This window comes from Numenius arquata, chromosome 8, assembly GCF_964106895.1.
Source record: "Numenius arquata chromosome 8, bNumArq3.hap1.1, whole genome shotgun sequence".
NCBI classification, from domain to species: Eukaryota; Metazoa; Chordata; class Aves; order Charadriiformes; family Scolopacidae; genus Numenius; species Numenius arquata.
The window spans coordinates 8,839,501-8,858,445 of record NC_133583.1 but is presented as its reverse complement, the minus strand read 5'-3'; the positions used below and the strand labels follow the sequence as shown (position 1 = coordinate 8,858,445).

The following is an 18,945-nucleotide window of genomic DNA, read 5'->3' as shown; positions in this document are numbered from 1 at the left end:
CTGTATCTGGGGAGTTCTGGCTCAGTGGGTGTGCGGCACGGTGTCCTTTTGATTATTTTTGTGTGTTTGCTTTTTAAATGTTTGAATGCAGAAGCTTTAGAATGATTTGGCTCATTGTGAAAATGAAATTGGCAGTAACATTGTTGAACAAATTTGGGAGACTTTCAAAGCTCTTCATATTGGTATTGCAGATTTCAGTTATTCAAAGTGTAGCTGGGTGACGTTTCCACCTATCAGGCGTTGCACATACGTTAATTTTGGAAATAAGCTCATTTTAAGATATTGTTTTCAATGCAGCCAAGTTCCTGTTTTCTTACAGAAAAGCGTGATGAAAGTCTCAAAGCATTCCATGGGATATAAATGGACTTGGCATATAGTTATTTTCTTGTGATCTCCAATCCAAGTTCCTGTTAGATTTAAAAAGGGTTTTGATCACAGATAGTTGTGTGCTGTTTACCTGCGTATCTCAAGAAGCCTTTTACTCTGCAGTGATTTGGTTAAAATTCAGGTCTATCTTTATCTACCGTTTTACAGAATGTATTTTTAGCAAGTCAGTCTTTGAACTCAAAACATTCAACTGATGGCTCTTGCAATATAGTATTTGTTGGCATCAGCTTGTAAAAACTGCAGTAGTTGATGGAGATCCACTACTGGTATCTGTTTTAAGATCTGATTTTTCCTCTGCTTGGAAAACTATTGTGCATAATTCTGTATTAGTTCATATCTATTAGTGATGCCTTGACAAATAAAAAAGCATAAAAAGGTCAGCTTTTTAAAGCATGTCTGCAATTGCTTGCCTTTGGGTTGTGTTGTGCAAAAAATGGCCCGTACAAAATAATGAGATTTACCAGCCCAAACAAAGAATATGCTGGGTGTTACTTTTCACATTGCTGTTATGGGAGGTAGACATGGATATTGTATCAGAAGGTCAAATATATTACCAGCTGGCTTTGTTAATTCTTTTTCGTGAACATAAGAGTTAAAATACAATATTGTCCTTTTATGTTGTGGAACACTCAGTAGTTTAAATGCCACATTCATTGTCTTGATTGCCAACTATGAATCTATGGTACTTGCTAATTTTTCTTTTGGAAATATTAGAGTGAACACTTTTTTACAAGCCTTAGTGCTGTAAACAAAGAGTCGCTGTTTGTTAACTCTTGATAAAATTGCCTGTTCTGCATTAGTGGGGCATCTTCAGTGGACGTTGCAGGTGCTGCTCTTTCCTGCATCACCTGGGAGCGGTGGCCACAGCAGCACGTTTGTTGTTGCTTTCCCAGAGGAATGCTCCCTCCTTCGAGGGCCTGTTGTTAGGGTTACGATCTCTAGGGCTCCAAATTCATGGTTGTTTCTTTTTCTGCTTGGGTGCCCGTCTGCGTTCGGGTGCTGAGATGGGACAAGGAGCAGCAGAAGAGAACGGCTTTGGTGTGGGGCTCTGGTTTATGAGTAAGAACGAGTAGATGGCTCATGGATCGGTTTTGCAGCATCCATTGCAGTGGTTCACAGGTATTTGCGTGTGAACGCACGTTTTCACTGGTGCATTTTATTGCTTTGGTTTGCCAGGTCTTTCCCAGTACCTGTCAGCAAATGCCATCTGGTAGATCATGTAGTTCCCAGCCTCGTGCACTTTTTCCCTCCTAGAAACTCCTCACCCTGCTCAGTCCGTTCCCAGCTTCCTGGGCACAACTGGTGCCTGCCCCAAGCACTGAAAATGGGAAATAGGAGCTGGTCATAAGAGACAGTGAAGAAAGGTTTGATATTATTTCTAACCTTGTTCTTTCCCATTTTTATATATATATTATATTTTATATATTATATATATGTATATTATGTATATGCTGTTGCTTAGTGTGCAAATTATTCTCCTCACAGTTTTACCAACAACAATAACCGATTGAAGGTTGAAATTTTAAAAGTGACATGACTTCAAAATCCCGTTTTCAAAAATGTCTCAAGCTCTTAGGAACATAACTTCGTGGCATTTACTGTTTCTATATGCTCTTGAAGGATATGGAAAGTAGACTCCTGAATTTCTAAGTCCCGTTTTCTTTAAGCTTCTTGTGAAGATCTGTTTGTGACTCTGGTTTCTAAAACTGCACCATGCATCTAGGTGGAAGTGATACAAATGAATTATCTGTTTTCAAAAGTACTAGGTTATTAAAGCATAATCAATTGATTATCATCTATTTTAGTAGTCATTTTAATCCAATTATATGTGTTTTTTAATTTAATCTTCGGAATTCATTACTGAAAACTTACAGCGTTGCTTGTAGCCATGAAAAATTAGATCGAGTACACCCTGCCCTACTTAAACTGTGTATTAGCAAAGCTACTTTTCTCCTCAAGAACTATTCTTTTTCACAGCTGACTCTGACTTTCCAAATGCTTAGGAAAAAACCCTCCCTAATTGATAACCAAAATTCAATCATAGTCGGATACTTCCAGTTTGCATTCAAATAAGGTATTTCTCTGTCTAAATAAGCTTCCCTTGGTTGATTATTCATATTGTAGTTCAAAATGTTTAAAAATGAAAGACAGAGTTGGATGAAATGTAGACTACTTAATACAGTGTGTATTTAATATAAAAGTCATGCATTATTCATTTTTGCAATTTGAATAACTTTGAATTTAGCATCCCTGTTCTTCATCTTTTCCTTTGATGAACAATTAATTATTAAAATATAATATTGTCAGCATATGGCACAAAAATCCTTGAAAGTGTAAAATGAGCTTCGTTCTCCTGCCATCCTTTGATAAGGGGATATTCCATATTCTTGGTTTCTTACAGAATGTTTGTCCAGCATCTTATGTGATTCCATCATTCTAAATAAAAGGTTATAAAAGTTAAAAATAGTTAAATTGTTAATTTTAACTGAAACTTTTTTTTTTCTTAAATGCAAGAGGAAAGCTCTTTTCAAAATGTGCCTCTGCCTCCCATCTATTTCATATGTAGTTCGTCAGCTGTTAACACAGGGAGGATGGTTTGCATGTTCAAATACTTTCAGGTTCATAGCCGTCCAGCGTGTGCTCAGCTTCCAGAGAGAGAGAGGCAGTTTCTTAAATAGCAAACCCGTGTCATTTCGCTGTGAAGATGTGCGTGTGCTGCATTTGGAAACCAAAGCCCGTGACTGAGTTTGCAGTTTTTCTAACCAATTTTTCCTACATAAAAATAAGCCAATCAAATTAAATACGACCTTTTGCTGTGATTATGACTCCTTGATTAGAATCTCTTTGAACTTTGGCCAATCATATATATTTTAGTGTTTATTATCTAAGCACACTTTTTTTTCCCAGAGGTATGCTATGAAGATGAAAAAATGTGGTTTATTATTTACTTGTTTCCTTTTTGGAAATGCAGAACTGGTTGATATCTGCTTGGATTAGAAGGAAAGAAATTGTTAAAGAAGAGATTGCAGTATTCTGTCAAAATGTATACTTTGACTTTAATAGAATTACTAGTATTTTGGAATGCTAAAGGCTATGAAGACATTGCACACTTGTTGATATTGTGCAGAAGAATAGAAGATGTCTGAAGTGCATCATGTATTTGCACCTTGCAGCAGCAGTGGAGGAAAAAAATCCCCCTGATTATCAGACTGCTGCTCAGAGGTTTAAGCAATTCTTGATTTGATCAAGACTTCTAGAAAACTGTGGGATGCTGTGGAAGTGATTTCTGCAGACTTCATCCTTTTTCTTTTCCTTCTGATTTTGGAAGATGTGTGTGTCAATCACCAGCCTACCTGCTTCTCCGCTCTGCTGCAGGGGGAGTGGGCTTGCTTAGCAGCTCTGAGACACGAGTTCCTGCTACCCAAAGGTGGGATCTTGTTTGAGGCACGAAGAATATAGAAAGTGAGGAATAGAGATGTATGGGAGAGCCTCGCGTGTCAGCATGCCCTGAGGCAGTGAACACCTTTGCACAGGCTGGGAGGCAGCTTCGGCCTGTGAGTCAACATAAATTGCAGAGGATAAATGCTCAGGGATGGCAGGGAAATTGTCTTGCCTGCAGCTGTTCCCTCCTTTCATTTATTTATTTTTCTTTACAGTGTTAAATATTACCAGCTTGTCACCGTTACTTGAACCTAAATGCTTTCAGTGCTTAGGTTTGTGTTTCAGGCTGTCCAAGGAGCTTCTCAGAGGGAAGAGTTTGTCCCCAGACTGTTGGACCCTGGGAAGGAGTCTCTTGGACTAGGGAGAAGAGGCAGTGGGTTTACCCCTGGAACATATTTCTGGTGCTTTGCTGACTGCACCCAGCAGCACCCCCAGTGATGCCGGTGTGGCCAGGTGCAGGCAGTCCCGAACGAGCACTGGCTGGGTGCTGCTTGGAGCACCACATTGCGCTTCAGAGGTGCCCTACAGCCCTGCTCCTCAGCTCGTCCCCCTGACAGCTCCCAGAGAAGTTTGGATGAGCAGCATGGCTTTGCCTCCCCCACCTCATTAACCCATGGAGGGATTGACCCCATTCCTGCATCCCTTTTCCCCACTGGTGGGGAAGGGATGGGTACGCTACCCGATGCTCTTCAGTCGGGCAGAAGCAAGCAAGACCACAGGGGCCCAGCTGGGTCTTGGCGAACCCTCAGTGCCATCAAGCTGAAGAGTCACTTGCTGAGTGCTGAATATGGTGTCATTTCTACGCTAACATGAACCAGTGGGCTTAACAAGGGCATTTCACACCTGCACGCCTTCTAAATAGGAGCATGCGTGTTAGTATAGGTTTGACTAGCGTTTTGGCTGCTCTTTTAATAATCAACACATCAACTCTTACAGAGCCTTCCTGATAGGGTGTTTTCATCTTTCATTTTACATATATATATATATGATAAAATATGTTGTTGCCGTTACACCTTGTTAGGCTGCCTATCAATGTGATGTCTCTTTTAAAGACACATTAAAAAAAAGTGTAATTCTGCTTGTCAATCTTCCCCACAGAGAAGGAGACCTTTCTGGATCCCTTTGTGCTGAGGGACCTTCTGCCGACATCGCTGGGGAGCTACTACCGCTACGCAGGTTCTCTGACTACTCCTCCGTGTAGCGAGATCGTGGAGTGGATCGTTTTTTGGAAGCCCGTTCCCATTTCTTACCGTCAGGTGTGTTTCTTTTGTTAGTGAAGTCCATCTCTTGATTCGCCCTCTTGAAGACCGTGTTTTCAAAACTCGACATTTTAAGTTTGAGAACAAAAATGTTTCTGTTGACAAAAAAGGAAGTGTCGGTGATTTTTATTTTTTTCTTAAGTAATATTGTTTCTGAACATGAGCCATCAGTCTCAAGAAGACAGTACAACATGAAACCCAGTTTCCTTTCAGTGATTTGTTTGGTATTGTTTTTGTTAGGATTAAATTAAGCTATGGTGTAAATATTTACATGGAGTTCCTTTTTATTCTTTGTAATTGAAACTTTCTTTTCAAAGTAAAGTGAGTGATTTCAGTTCTGCTCAGATTTAGTAATTTGAACTAATTACATTAGAAAAGACGTCTTTCCATTAATTCTCCATGCTTAACTGTTTTTATAACACAGTAAAGCTGCCATTATGTGCTTAGAGAGCTGGTGCACAAATCTTTAAAATTAGCACATAGCAGCTTTTAATGCAAATAGGCGCAATGTCTGGGATTTGTCTGGAAAAGAATGCTCTCGATAAAGTAATGGCTAGATGGAGTCAGATGTTTACCAGTTAAGTGTATTTTGACATTGTAAGATTGTTGTGTTTAGAAAGCCATCCTGCTGAAGTTAGTCTTTCCTTTCATTCATCTGGCATAAGCCACTAAAAACCAAACTTTTTAAATGCACTAATTCTGTAAAGCGTAAGCAAATAGTTCACTGGGTGATCATGACTGACAGGTGCCGGTTCTCAAAGATTTCAAAAGGGTGGTAGGCAATCACCATGCCCCTGCTCCAGGCTTTTTTTTTTTTTCAGGTTTTCTAGATCCCATTGCTTCTCCCGTAGACTTTTTCATCTTTTTTTGAAGTGCTGTGTTCAAAACCGGTCTCAGCCATTCAGTGGGGCTCTCCCGAGGCTGAGGGACGTGGCAGGGTTCATGTGTCCGGCCACCCATGCTGACGTTATTTTGCCTTTTTTCACAAAAGCGTGGTGTTATTGCCCACATTCAGCTCCCGGTCAGCAGGAACCCCTTTGCTCGAGGCTTTCCCAGGGCGCTCTCTGGCAGTGCTGAGCACATCCCGCATCCCTGCAGCCCACGGCTCTAGACGAAGCGTGGGACTCTTTGCACATGGTCCCGGTTGAATCAGACCCTTTGTTTTTATCAGGCTATTTCTCTGATTGTCGAGATCATTTTGAATTCTGTCCTTGCCTGCAGGATACTTGCAATCCCTTGTAGCTTTTCACTACATCAATAAGTTTACTGTTTATTATTTGGTGGCTGCGAGGGCTGGCCCACGCTCAGTTTTATACCCTCTATATGCATCAGGTGGGTCATGACTTCATTTTTTTCTTTTTTAACAAATGCAAATAAACTGGTAAATACCAATTATGGCCATCCTTCTAATGGTAGAAAGGTACTTTATCCTGACATAGCTCCTTTCCTGTGCTGTACAACAGTAACTGTGTCAAGTCAAGCCTTTAAAATTTGGCATTGTGCTGCTTTATGCGTGCATGTGCGGTTGAAGGGCTGGGAATTCTGTGTATAGACAGACTTTCATTGATACTACAACACATGTGGAATAAATAATAGTATTCTTCCCCTTGGCAGCTCTAGATGGGTGTATTTTAAGAGGCTGCCACCCTGCCATTGCAATGATTATTATTTGTTCCTCTAACAGAAACGGTGCAACATAATCCATTGCCATAGTTTAACCTTCTTTATCACAAACCCCGTGAAGCAGCCTGTAATCCCAGAGGAGGAAAGTGATATTGTTTAAGCTTTGTTGCTGTTCCAATTAAATCCTTGCTTTTGTGCAAAATACCTTGCTGTGAAAAGGACAGTACTGAGGAGGTCCATTTGAGGAAGCTTCTCTATTTTATTCTCAGTGCTCCATCATCGTCATCTTTCCCGATAATTAGACATCAAAACAGGACAAGCCGTGTCACCCTGCAGATGCATTGTAAAGCTAAGTGCATTCAATGACCGAAAGCATGGCATTATCTCTTGTAATGCACACCTCAGTATCTCATTGGGCTTATAAAGGTTTCAGTATTTTTAATTGCGATTTGTATATCCAACCCTTAGAAAACTGTGCACATCAGGCTTTAATGGTTTGTAATTACATGACTCGGAGTTTCAGATCAGGTTTCCCTGTACCTACAATAGTCTTCTAACAGCTTTTCATTTCTTCTTCTGAACAGGAGCTCTTGTACTCCTTGAAGAGCATGAATGTAGCTCCTTGACTGCAGCTCTTATATTTTATTTTTTTTTCTGGCAGCTATAGATAAATTAATTTCTCATTTGTGGTAGATAATATTTTTATAGTAAAAATGAAGTTGAAATGACTTATATATACTTCAACACATAAAAAGGGGAAGGTTAAAAATCATATTTGAATTGGCAGTTGTTAAAATGCAATTATATCTCCCCAAGGTAGCGTGGCAGAAGAAAATATTTTAAAAGTTCTCTCTGAAAGTTTAAAAATTCAATTAATGTCATGGAAGTGTAAGCCTAGAGACTTGACTTCAGAGGAGAAGTTGCTACCCAAGTTCTTGAGCTTTTATAAAGTAACCTTAAGCTCTGTCAGCTGGCTTCATCAAAACTACTTCCAGTATGTGAAGCGCTAAAGATACATTAATATTCACAAGAGTTTTGGTCTGTGCTTTCATAGAAGGGCATAGCAGGATCATGTGTTGGATTTTTTCCTTAAGACAAAAGTGTGAGATAATAGTCCCTTTATCCCTTTTGTAACCCATCCGTCAATGCTAAGAATTGGGAAACGGGTTCTTACAGGGTTTCAAGATTTTTCAAGATGTTTCTCTGAAGAATCAGAAAGAATTGCAGCTGGAAGCAGGGAATAGGGCATTCATCTAAGATTTTTAAAAAGTAATAATAGGATCCAGATCCCACCATGACTACCTGCAAGGCTGGGAGCGGTACCTGAGCTCCCTGCCTGCGCTGGGAACTGGTCACTGGCTGTCACCCCTCCCTGCTGGTTACCTCCTGTGCCTCTGCCTCAGTTTCCCTGCTTGTACAGTACAAGTAGTTATGATTAGGAGGAAGCTACTGCTAAAAATGTACAAGCCTGAGTTGTGCTGTTATCTTGGAAGTTTTTGCCTGTAGTGGGACTCAATCCCCTTGGTTTTGTGTTTTAGTACAGAGCTGCAAAAGTCAGGATTCAAGCTGTGAGGTCCATCCTTGCTCCCTCCCTCTATCCATGTGCTGGTCCCAGTGATAATGTTCCTATACATATCTCCATTAGCCGGCTCAATGCACCACCCACTCCAATGGGGCTTACTTTTGAAATGAAATGTGTAAAACTCAACTCTTTCCTGCCCTGGGCGTCAGAGAAGTTTTACAGATGAGAGCCTAATAACCAGGACTGTCAAGCCCAGCAGACTGGGCAAGCTGGGCAGCAACAGCAAAAGGGTGCTCATTACTGGTTTGAAAGGAAATTAAATAATGGTCGTGAGTGCCTCTTGGTTCAGTGGAGGATGCTTAACTGCTCTGTTAAAAATAATCTTTTGACTATTTTTATCAGTACTATTAACTGAGGCTACAATGATAATATTTCCCAGATAAAAGTTTCAGGATGCTCACATGCTTCTCCGTAGCTATTAGAGCAGATGTACTTAATGAAAAGGGTGTAGCTTTCAAAGTGACCTGTCATTAAGCTGTGAGTGTAATTCAAGTTCCTTTTTAAAGTCTTGGGCCAGATTCTGTACTCCCAAAATCCATACTATCGTATACGTAATTGATGTTGATGTAAACAATATCAGGACTGAATCCTTCTCTGCTCTGTCTTGCTCAGTCTTTCTAGCAGCAACATAACTAATTCTAGTTCTTGACCTGAATGATAACAAGCTATTAGTAAATGCTATGCTGACCTTGGTAGCTGTGAGAAAAACATTAGCTGAAAATATTTTCACCTTAGTTTGCTAGAAATTTCTTTCTAAGAAATACTAAGATACGAAGTAACAGAAAAGTTTCCCAATTACAGTTCTTTCTTACAAGTTAATACATTTTATTAAAAATAGCTCAGATCTGAATCCAACAGAGGAAACTTATTCCCAGAGGAGTATATGCTAACTGTGCCTAAATACATTTATTCTGTGTTATTTTTTTCTCACTCTGTAGTTAGGTGTCAGAGGGAGCAGGGGTTGGTAGGGAGGTCAGGGCTCTGGGAGCTGGCTGTCCTGAGTTTGCGCCACTCTGCTCCTGACCTGCTCCTGGGCTGATGGGTTTGGGTGTCCATCCCGTAAAGGTGTGACAACTGCAGTGACCTTCCTGTGGAAGTGCTGCAAGAGCTGCCTGTGAAGCTTAGCCTGGCAACTAAACTTCATAAGGTGTTCGGAGATAAGGTAGCGTTGCCCTGTCCTGGAGAAAGCTCTTGGGGTGGAATGACCTGGAAGCACTTTTTGACGCGATACTGCGAAACAAAACGTGCCAGCGGTGCCAGCGGTGAGGAGGATTGACATGGCAGTATCACGCACAAAATCCTTCCAGACAAGGGGTCTAAGGGCAAATGTTTCCTTGCCCATGGCAGAGGTGCACAGGTTGCTAGAAGGCCTTCTCCCTTGTTGGACAGGATAAGCACTGTGCTGAGATAAGACGGTTGGCAGTGATTTCAGTGGGCAGCCCGACTTCCCATGTGGTTTATCAGTCTTGGCATCAACATTTTACTTCCTGCCATTTTACTTTCTTATCAGCCACCCAGATTCCACCACATTGTTTTTCTAATTGGTGTCCTTTCTCTCCCCTGCCATGATGGCCGCCATCAGCTGGAGGCATTCTATTCCATATTCACCACTGAGCAGCAAGACCACGTCAAGTCCGTGGAGTACCTGAGGAATAACTTCCGACCACAGCAAAAGCTGAATGACAGGAAGGTGTCTAAGTCTGCCGTGAAGGATGCTTGGAGCCAAGATCTGACAGACATCTTGGAAAATCCACTCGGCACAGAAGCTTCCAAAGGTAGATTACACTTACGAATTTTGCACTTGATTAATAAGAGAATTTTTTTGGTCTGCTTTGTCATCAAATGGTGTTGAGGGTAGCTGTGAGCTACCAAAGAAATAACACGGGTTATGCAGTCATTCCTTGTTGGTATGTGTCAATAAATTAACTAATCCTGTGAGTGCCTGTAGTTACCTGTGAAACTCACTGTCACAAGGTGCCATGGCAATAAAGCCCCAGAATACGTGAGTCTCAAACTGGCAGTGTCCCTGTTTCTGCCAACTGGCTGTAGGGCCTTAGAGATGCCTGACAAAAGGGAAACAAGAAGGGACAAGGCCAGAGGTAAAATTTCGTCCCCATTAGCACTGACTTATTGGATGTTTGAATGGGAATAGTGTATCCAGATGTGGTTATGGGTTTCGTTTTTACAGTAACTAGACTTTTGAAGAACCATCGACCTTTTAATTCAACGTTTGTATCAATCTGTTGGTAATGGTGACAGAGGGAAAAAGCCTCTTCCTTATAGGCAGGTGATTTTCTAATGTCTTGCTGAAGTGTTTCATGTGCCTTTTTGTAGAGCAGCTGGCGCTTGCTTCTGTCAGACACTGGATAATGAGCTGGATGGAGGGGGGTGGGAGGGAGCTTGCAGTCGTTGCCTTGGCACAGACAGCCCTGGCTAGAGGAGCACATCAAAAATTCTGAGAGAAATGTGTACTGGATAAAATAAGACTAGAAATAAATATCATTTACTACCTTTATTTGCCTTTATTTTATTGAATGGTGTTATTTATAGGTAGGAGGAATGACATGTACTTCCCAGTCCTCAGTCTCGAGAAGCACTTAGCGCTTAACCAGTTCTGGGGAGAGGTAAAGAAGAGAGGGGCAGTTTGCCAGAAGGAAGCAGCTAAGCAGATTTACAAGCTTCCCTTTCATACCTGGCATTTTCACCTGGCCAGGCACAGAGCACGTAGTTTTTAGAGGACGTGAATCATGAAAACAGCTGCGTTCAGCAACCTCACCCTCCCAAGAGAGTGCTGGGAGAGTGTGTTTCTCAGGGCTCATTATTCTGTGAGCGTGCTTATTTAGATATATATATATAATATACACGTACACAAACCTCATGTACTTTAAAGGCAGCCTTGGGACAGAGAATTTACATCAGAAGTGAGAAGAAGATCTTGGGAATGAAGAAACCCTGCTACGCTCTGATGCTCTGGCCTGCAGTTTTCAATCAGTGTTTTAACAGCAACATGTGTCAATATTTATTTCTTCGGTTATATCCTGTGTACATATTACTTACCCAGAGCAGCGATGAAAGTTAATAGGTTACGTTATGTTAAAAGTGACAAAACTGACTAGTTTTTATTCTGAGTGCAGCCAAGGTACCTCTGGTACACGTGGTGTAATATTCAAGAAGATTTTACTGTTCTGGCCACGCGCCTGCATGTTCCTCACCTCAGTGGATGGTTTTTAAGATTATAAAAATGCTTTAGGTGATTTTCACCCTCATAGTAAATAGCTGAAACCCACAATTTTGACAGAGCATTACAAACGCTAAGGTCTATAGTTAATGGGCTGATCTTGAAGTTGGAAGTGTTGGTACTGAAGGAGCACTTGAATAACTGGAAAGATTTCCACTGACTTTGATCTTCAACAACTCTAAGGCCCAGATTCAACCAAGCACACATGGCTTAGTTAACACGATGTGAGCCACTCTACAGGAGCGAGGGAGCTGCAGAACCATTAGTCCACGTTTAGGTAGCTTGGTGCCAGGGTGCTTGACACCTTACAGGCTTGGGGACTGGTTTCCCGAGTAGGTTCTCTCTGGGTCATCTCCCATCAAGTCCAGGCACTTTAGTGCTCTGTACTCGTACCTGCCTGGGAATCTGATCTTACGACATGCTCAAGAAAGACCCTCAGGTGGGGGACATGCCTTTCCCATGATCTGACAGCATTCAGCATGCCATCTAATGCCAGAGATGATGCGAGAGTCAGTGATTTTATTTTTTTTTCCCTTGAGCTTCTGCTATCGGAGCCTAATGGCTGGGCAGCCAGTCTTTTTGTACCGGCTCTGTCAACTTGTCACTTTTTGGGTTGTGTGCACACCAGGGGACACTGAAAATAGGTGCATTTTTTTCATGAACTTAAAAATAAATAGGTTGCTGCGGTGTTGCTAACACAAAATGGATTGTAGCATATCCTCCAAAGGTTACAGGGATGAATTATAGCTGTTCCAGAGGTATAACAACGTGGACGTTTCTGGCCCCTTCTTTGACAAAGGTGAACAGTGATGATGTGCCTGGTCCACTGCACATTCTGAACTACTGACATATAAATAAAATGAGTTGAAGTCATAATACTTGAGTGAAAGCAAAACCTATTGTTTATTCAGCTAGTAAATACAGTACCTCTTTATATAGTGTCATTCATGCAAAAGTACTGAGGAGCCGAGTGCACGGAGCGCTTCTCAGCCAGACAGTCTAGCATACAAATATAGGAGTCTAGGGTTAGCATAACAAATTTATTCTATGCAGATTCTTCTGCACACCTCATGGCTGCATCTCGATGCTTTCCACGTCGCATTAAGCAATGTGACCAATGGCTGTCACATGTTGGCTCTCGTCTACCCGCCCCGTGCTTCCATTTGTGTGTTGTAGAAAAAGGCAAGGTCACGAAAATGTGTCTTTTACTTACCGCAAGGTGATATGGTTTGTGATGGTCTTCAGCTCTGGAGGGGAAGTTTGGGTTTGTTTGTCGGTGTGAATTTTTGCAATTTGTTTCCACTGTCACACTCTATTAAGTCTGTGGGCAGTGCTGCTAATCTAGAAAACAGTGTAGCGTTCGTTATGTAAGCCTTTCTTATTTTGGAGGAAAATGTGCCCAGAACAATTTGCATAATGTTCAGAATAATTTTCAGAATTCCCCGGTGAATAGGGAATTTCAGATCAGCACAGAGCGATGCAGCTCTGCAGTTGTCCACTGACAAACGTGCTCTCCTGAGCTGTTTGGCACCAAACAGGAATGTCTTTTCTCCCAGCTATCAAAGCTATCTCAGGTCACAGAACCGTGACCAGTAGCATAACCTGCAGATACACTGGAGGAAAACTGTTTCTCACTTTAGGCCAGTCCTCTGAGTATTTCCTTTGCAGAGACCTGTAAGTGGTGGCATTTGGTAAATAAAATGTCTTCTGGGAAAGGCTATTTTAGGTCAACCAAAACTGTCAGTGCATTTGGACCCATTTTGTTAGCCCATACGAATGTTACCAGCCTTTTGTTTTGCAGTTACTCTCCTCTCCCTCCTCTTTCTTCATTTTAAAGGTGTTTTCAATCATCAGAATACAAGATGGTGAAAATGTTTCAGCTAATTTGAAGTAGCGTAGAGGGCTAATTTTTCACTTGGGAGTGAGAACTCCAGTTTTCCTTTTGTGTTAGTATTTAGCAAGAGTCTTCTTTGGTTCCATTATCTCATTTCTTCCTCCTGTTGGCAAAAGCTGATTTAAAACAGTTCTCTTGAGGACCGCTCGTATGCCTGGAATAAAAGCATACGCATGAGACCTTTGCTGAATCAGAGCCCATGAGCTGAGCTTAATTCGCAAGTTGACCCTGGAGCTGTTTCAAGAAACCATACAGATCACCTTTAAATATCTTATGTCTGAAATGCACCGTTCAGGTTAACTACTGTTCAGCTATGTAATTGTAGTGACTGGTGGATTGATAATAAACTGTCATACAACAATATTTTTTAAGAAGATTGAACTTTCAGAGATTCAAATGGATCGTGCTGTTAAATCATGCAGATCATCAGGCCCGTAAAATTTAACAAGAGGGCTCATCAGTGTTTTGCAAAGTTAGAGGTTCTCTGTACAGGCATATTAAACTGGGAATGTATTTGTAAAATATTAATCAGATACTTTAAGTATCGGTGACAGTGGCAGTGTTTGATTTTTTGCATATGACCATGTCTCTTAAAATTTCTTCCTTCCTTCTGTGGCCTGTCCTCTGTGGCTCAGGACTGTGTTGCTCTGTCACATCACATACTGTGCTCGTGCCTTTTTGTGGGATGCTTTCAAGCAGCTGTGCTAGAGGGATTCCTAATTATTTATCAGCTTAATAGCGTACCTTGCTCTTCAGGGACAAGTAGACAGAATTCTTACATAAAAGTCCATCTAGTTCAAGGATCTGAGTCTGCGTGTTCCTCACTACTTTCACATGTTGTCCCATCAAGCAGAGATGTATTTACACAACATTACCTCCTTCAGTAAAGGTGTAGGCATTGAAGCTCAGGAGGAAAAGGTGTTTCATTTCCTTGTTTTAGGTTGTACCCCATGTGCAACAGTATTCGCCCATTTTATTTTGCTGCTGATTAGGACCATCAAACGTTGTTTCTTTCTCTCTAATTTTTTTTTTAATGCTGGGGAAAAAAAAACCAAACCTTTAACCTTTCTGCCTCATTAAATGTGCTGCAAGCCTCACAACACTTAAACAAGCATCCCATGTGAGGGGCTCTTGACATCAGAGTTTTCTTTCACAGATGCCTGATTACTTCCCCAAAGGTGTCTGATTACTCTTTGCTGGAGTCTCAAATGATGCTGTTTCCCATCAGTGGGAATTCGCCTTAGAGTACCATCTTTAATTATGATCCTAGACTAAGTTAAATAATGAGCAGTCATAAATTCACTCTAGTAAAACTTACTTAGCTTTGGACTCTAAATTAACATCTGGGACATTTCTCTAGTAGTGTACAGGCAATCATTTTCCTTACTGTTCTTTGTTAAGCAGTAGTGATACACAGTTTGGATGTCTTTGTAACTACATGACACTAAAATGTGGACAGAAGATACTAGGGTTGGATTTTCCCTCCCGCATGCTTTGCAGTGGAGGCATGGCTCCAGCTATGGAGCTGCAATCAAAGGTACGGCACTGCTCAAGCAAAGCAGTTCAGTTCATATTCACTATTTCACAGTTCCTGACATCAGAAATGAAACGAAGACCTCCTATGAAAGTACTGCCTTTCCTGTGTGGCGCGGCATTCTTGCGTTGAAGTGCACCTCCACTGCAGCAGCATCCAAAGTTCTGGAGGTTCAGTGCAACGACACCATCATTTGGAGGCAGATAATTCAGAGCATTGGTGGCAGTGTTTCTGAATGAGAACAAGTTATTTGTCTCATTTATAGCCTCTGTTATTACTCCTAGTAATTTGTTTTTTCTTTCTAAATGCCCGTGTTTTATGAGGACTCTCTCAAAACATCTTTGCAGTCTTTTCATGCCCTCGGGTTCTCTCTGGGAGGCTGAAGAGTGTTAGGCAGAAAAGTTCTAGTCTTGCCGAATGTCATTTATATATTTCAGTCGAGCCGAAATGACCGTAAAATTCTCTATAGCAATAAGTGTAATCTATCCAAAACAACAACATAGTAAATGTAAATTTAAAGTGATACATTATTGAAATCTTAACTTGGGATTGCTAAAACAAAACGATAACTATTAATTTTCTTTAAATATCTCAGGGAAAACAAAAATAAGTAAGAACCTCTTAAAGTTAATTTACAATATGTTTACCATTACAGTTGATTGTTCTTGTCCTTTGGAAGAATCTTGAAAGATTTCTTCATGTACTCCTTCCCAGTTTCCTTGGATAACTAGACTTTTCCTACTTTTTATTTCATTTTGTTATGAAGATTATCCTTTCCCGATTCCATTCCCCTTTAATCAGGTCAGTGCCCTACTGGGGTGTGCTGGTGCAGATGACTCCATGTATCATTATCAGGATTTCTGTTGGTGCAGCAGACTTTCTCAGTGCAAAAGGTTGCACTTGAGGGTGGTAACACCGTGCTGCTAATTGCTTGCCCTGCATCTTCTTTGCACTATGGACCCACCCGGCTGCCACTAAGCCCCAGTGCTCCAAGTAAATGCACTCACCTATTGCACTTCAAGTACTTGCTGTAGTCACATTTTAGGGAGAAATCAGTGCCCTCCTTCAGTGTACCTCATGCCTTCCACCTCAGCCGTGTCTTGCTCTACAGTGCTGGGTCCTCGTGTAGGCAGTTGTCTTGGAGCACGTCATGCGAAGGCAGGAAAGGACAGGCTGCTGCCTTCCCAAGAGCCTCAGATCAGGTGGAAGGCAAAGAGTTTCATGAAAAGAATCCTGACCCATTTTGAGGGGGAATCAGGTACAAAAAGATGTGGTACTGGAACAGGCTGCCCAGGGAGGTCATGGAGTCCCGTTCTCTGGAGATTTTCAAGACCTGCCTTGATGCAGTCCTGAGTAATGTGCTCTAGGCAATCCTGCTTCAGCAGGGGAGTTGGACTAGATGATCTCTAGAGGTCCCTTCCAACTCTGACAATTCCGTGATTCCGTGATATACCTGACATAGGTCTCATGCTTCCCCTCGCAGTGGCTCTGTTCTGCGAGGCTGTTTTCACCTGTAGTAACTTTGGTTGTAATGTGAGCAGCACATGTGTCTGTGCCTGAATGAGGTGGACAGCTTACCAGTAGGTTTATTAATATACAATAAGTAACTGCTGGAACTTGTTTAGAGATTATAAAGGGCCCAAACCAAAAGAGCAAGAGGAATTCAGTGTGAAAGCTTAAGTATGGTTTGGGTTCACAGCTGCCACTGAAGCTGGAAGAGCTGAGTACTTGTAAGGGAGCTTGATGATTTATTCCATTTACACCTGCAGGAAATTCCTTTCTGCACCACTTACCTGCCGGTCCAGCAAAAGTACTGATTTTAATTCCAGTCTTAACAGTACTTTGGAACATGAGTGCCTGCAGCTCATCCCGTGTGTTGGAAAAAGCCTCCAAAAGCTATGAAAGGGAAGCTGCTTTCCTTGGGTTTCGGGCATTCCTCAGGCGCGTATTGGGATGCTCTACCAGCCCTGTTGGCTTGTTCTTCCTGTGCTCCCCGGCTCAAACAACCCTCAACCCTCGCCCAGGCATTGGAAAGGGCAGCCTGGCTAACATGGCCAATACGTGTCCTTTGGCAGGAAATCCTCCTTTCTCCCCAAGTTGATGCAGCGCGTGCCACTGAATGGGATCACACATGTTGCATCGGACGCACTGTATAAATAAGGACACGGGTGTACGTTTTAAACACAAGTCACCCTCTGTGTGTACGCGTGAACATGTGCAAGATAAACACAAAACTTGCAGGGCAGATCCTTGGCGGACATCAGTTTAGCCCAGCGTGACATCTGATGGTGCAAGGCTGATCTGCACCCGCTGAGGATTCAGGCCACAGCTGTAGAAACAGAATTTGTGAAATATATGAAATATTTGGGCTCAAACACAATGTAGCAAAACACGCGGTCCGTGCCTTTCAGTAAAACAGGGTCTGTAGCTGTGATGCCATGGAAACTCAAACGCTACAAAGCAAGCCATACAAGCCGTACAGGAGTGAAATCCAAACGCTGGTTGTGCGTTCACCTCGGGAAATGGGCAGGCAGCGGAGGGGCAAAATTCAGCTTGCCCGGAGCCCCTCCATCGGAAGCGCCCCACGTGCCGGTTTGCTCATAAGGTTATTTCCCAGGGCTCATAAAACAAGTGCGGCGTCTGTCGGTGTCCCTCACACCTTAAGAAACAACCCTGTCTGTTTGAAGCCTAGTGAAAGGTGGGAGCAGGGAAGATAAATAGTCTGTCTCCTAGCTACATTCTGCCTGTGGATTGAAGTAGATCAACACAAATATTTGTGTGTATGGCATGCTCCGGAGCCTGCAAGCGCCTGCTGGCAAAGTGCAGGCAAAGGTAAAGGAAAAATGCGTGCTTCTCTTTAAAGCAATTATCCTTATATATTAATAATGTCATTTATAAGCATTTCTGAGAAGTTAACAACGTACACTAAAGCAAAGCAAAAAAAATTGCAAACGTTTAGTGAAAGGAGAAGGGGTAAAATGTAGTAAAATATGCCTCTTAGCACTTTTCTATGTATTAAAGCCTGTGTTGTCTCTGCGTATGATCCTCGTAGTCTATTTGTTATCCTTTGGGAGCACAGCCCTCGCTGAACTCCGAGATTGAATCCGACAGCCCAAAGAATGCTGCTGTTTGTTACGGATCGGAGTCTCTTCCCAAGCATCTCTACTGAGTCGTGCCAATGCAAGGTAGCTGAATCTGACCCTGTGTCACTTCCATTACCATGGCATTGAAATCAAGTGTGAGTTTTCTCATTGCATATAACCCGTATTTCAGCATTTCAAGGCTTATTTGAATTTTAAGGGTCTAATAATGAAAAGGAATATATATGCATGTGTATATAGATACATGTAATTGGAAGTATTTTTCTTCCCTTCTTTCTTGGCATCACTTTTGTCTTGTCTGCAGCCGAGTTCCTGGGGGCTGCAGAGCTAAGTGAACTCAGTGCAGTATTTTGCCGATAGCACAAGCATCGATGACAGTTTTCAGGGGTCTCTGAAATCAGCTGGGAGGGAAACTTGTGGCAGAGGTGGGTGTGGTTACAGCAACACCAGCAAGCGGTCCATCTGTCCTGCAGGAGTGGCCCTTCCAGCTCCTTCCCAGGACAGAGGGGAAGGAAGCACCTTCTTTCCTGCAAGAGCTTGGCCACCAACTCGGTTGCCCTTATGGAGAAGAAAGGCATTGAAACCCCTGTACTGACCTCTTAGTTTCTCCTCTACTGAGCATGTAGGAAGAAATGCCCGATCTACCATCCTCTGCTTATACTTTTTAAGGGGGAAACTGTGTTTCCTGCCACTCGTCCCACGCATATCCACATCAGTGAGAAAAGGGAGAAGTGAAGCCCCTCTCAGTTTACAGCCAGGAGCTGCCTCCTGGAGCAAGACAAGACCCTTGTCCCCATCTTAGCTACCTCTGAGCAGTCCTGAGCCAGTAACATGCTATGGGCACATCCTGATGCCAGTGTTTCCTCCCTCCACGTATGAATTGCCT

At 42.2% G+C, this 18,945-nt stretch overlaps 1 protein-coding gene across 1 annotated transcript in view; it reads left to right on the top strand.

Annotated features, from left to right (window-relative positions):
- Nucleotides 1-18,945, top strand: part of PTPRG (protein tyrosine phosphatase receptor type G) — a 415,686-nt gene that overhangs the window by 307,793 nt on the left and 88,948 nt on the right. The window contains exons 7-8 of the mRNA XM_074151513.1: nt 4,927-5,084; nt 9,875-10,067. Of these exons, the coding sequence (XP_074007614.1) occupies nt 4,927-5,084; nt 9,875-10,067 (351 nt within the window). The remainder of the gene's footprint in view (nt 1-4,926; nt 5,085-9,874; nt 10,068-18,945) is intronic.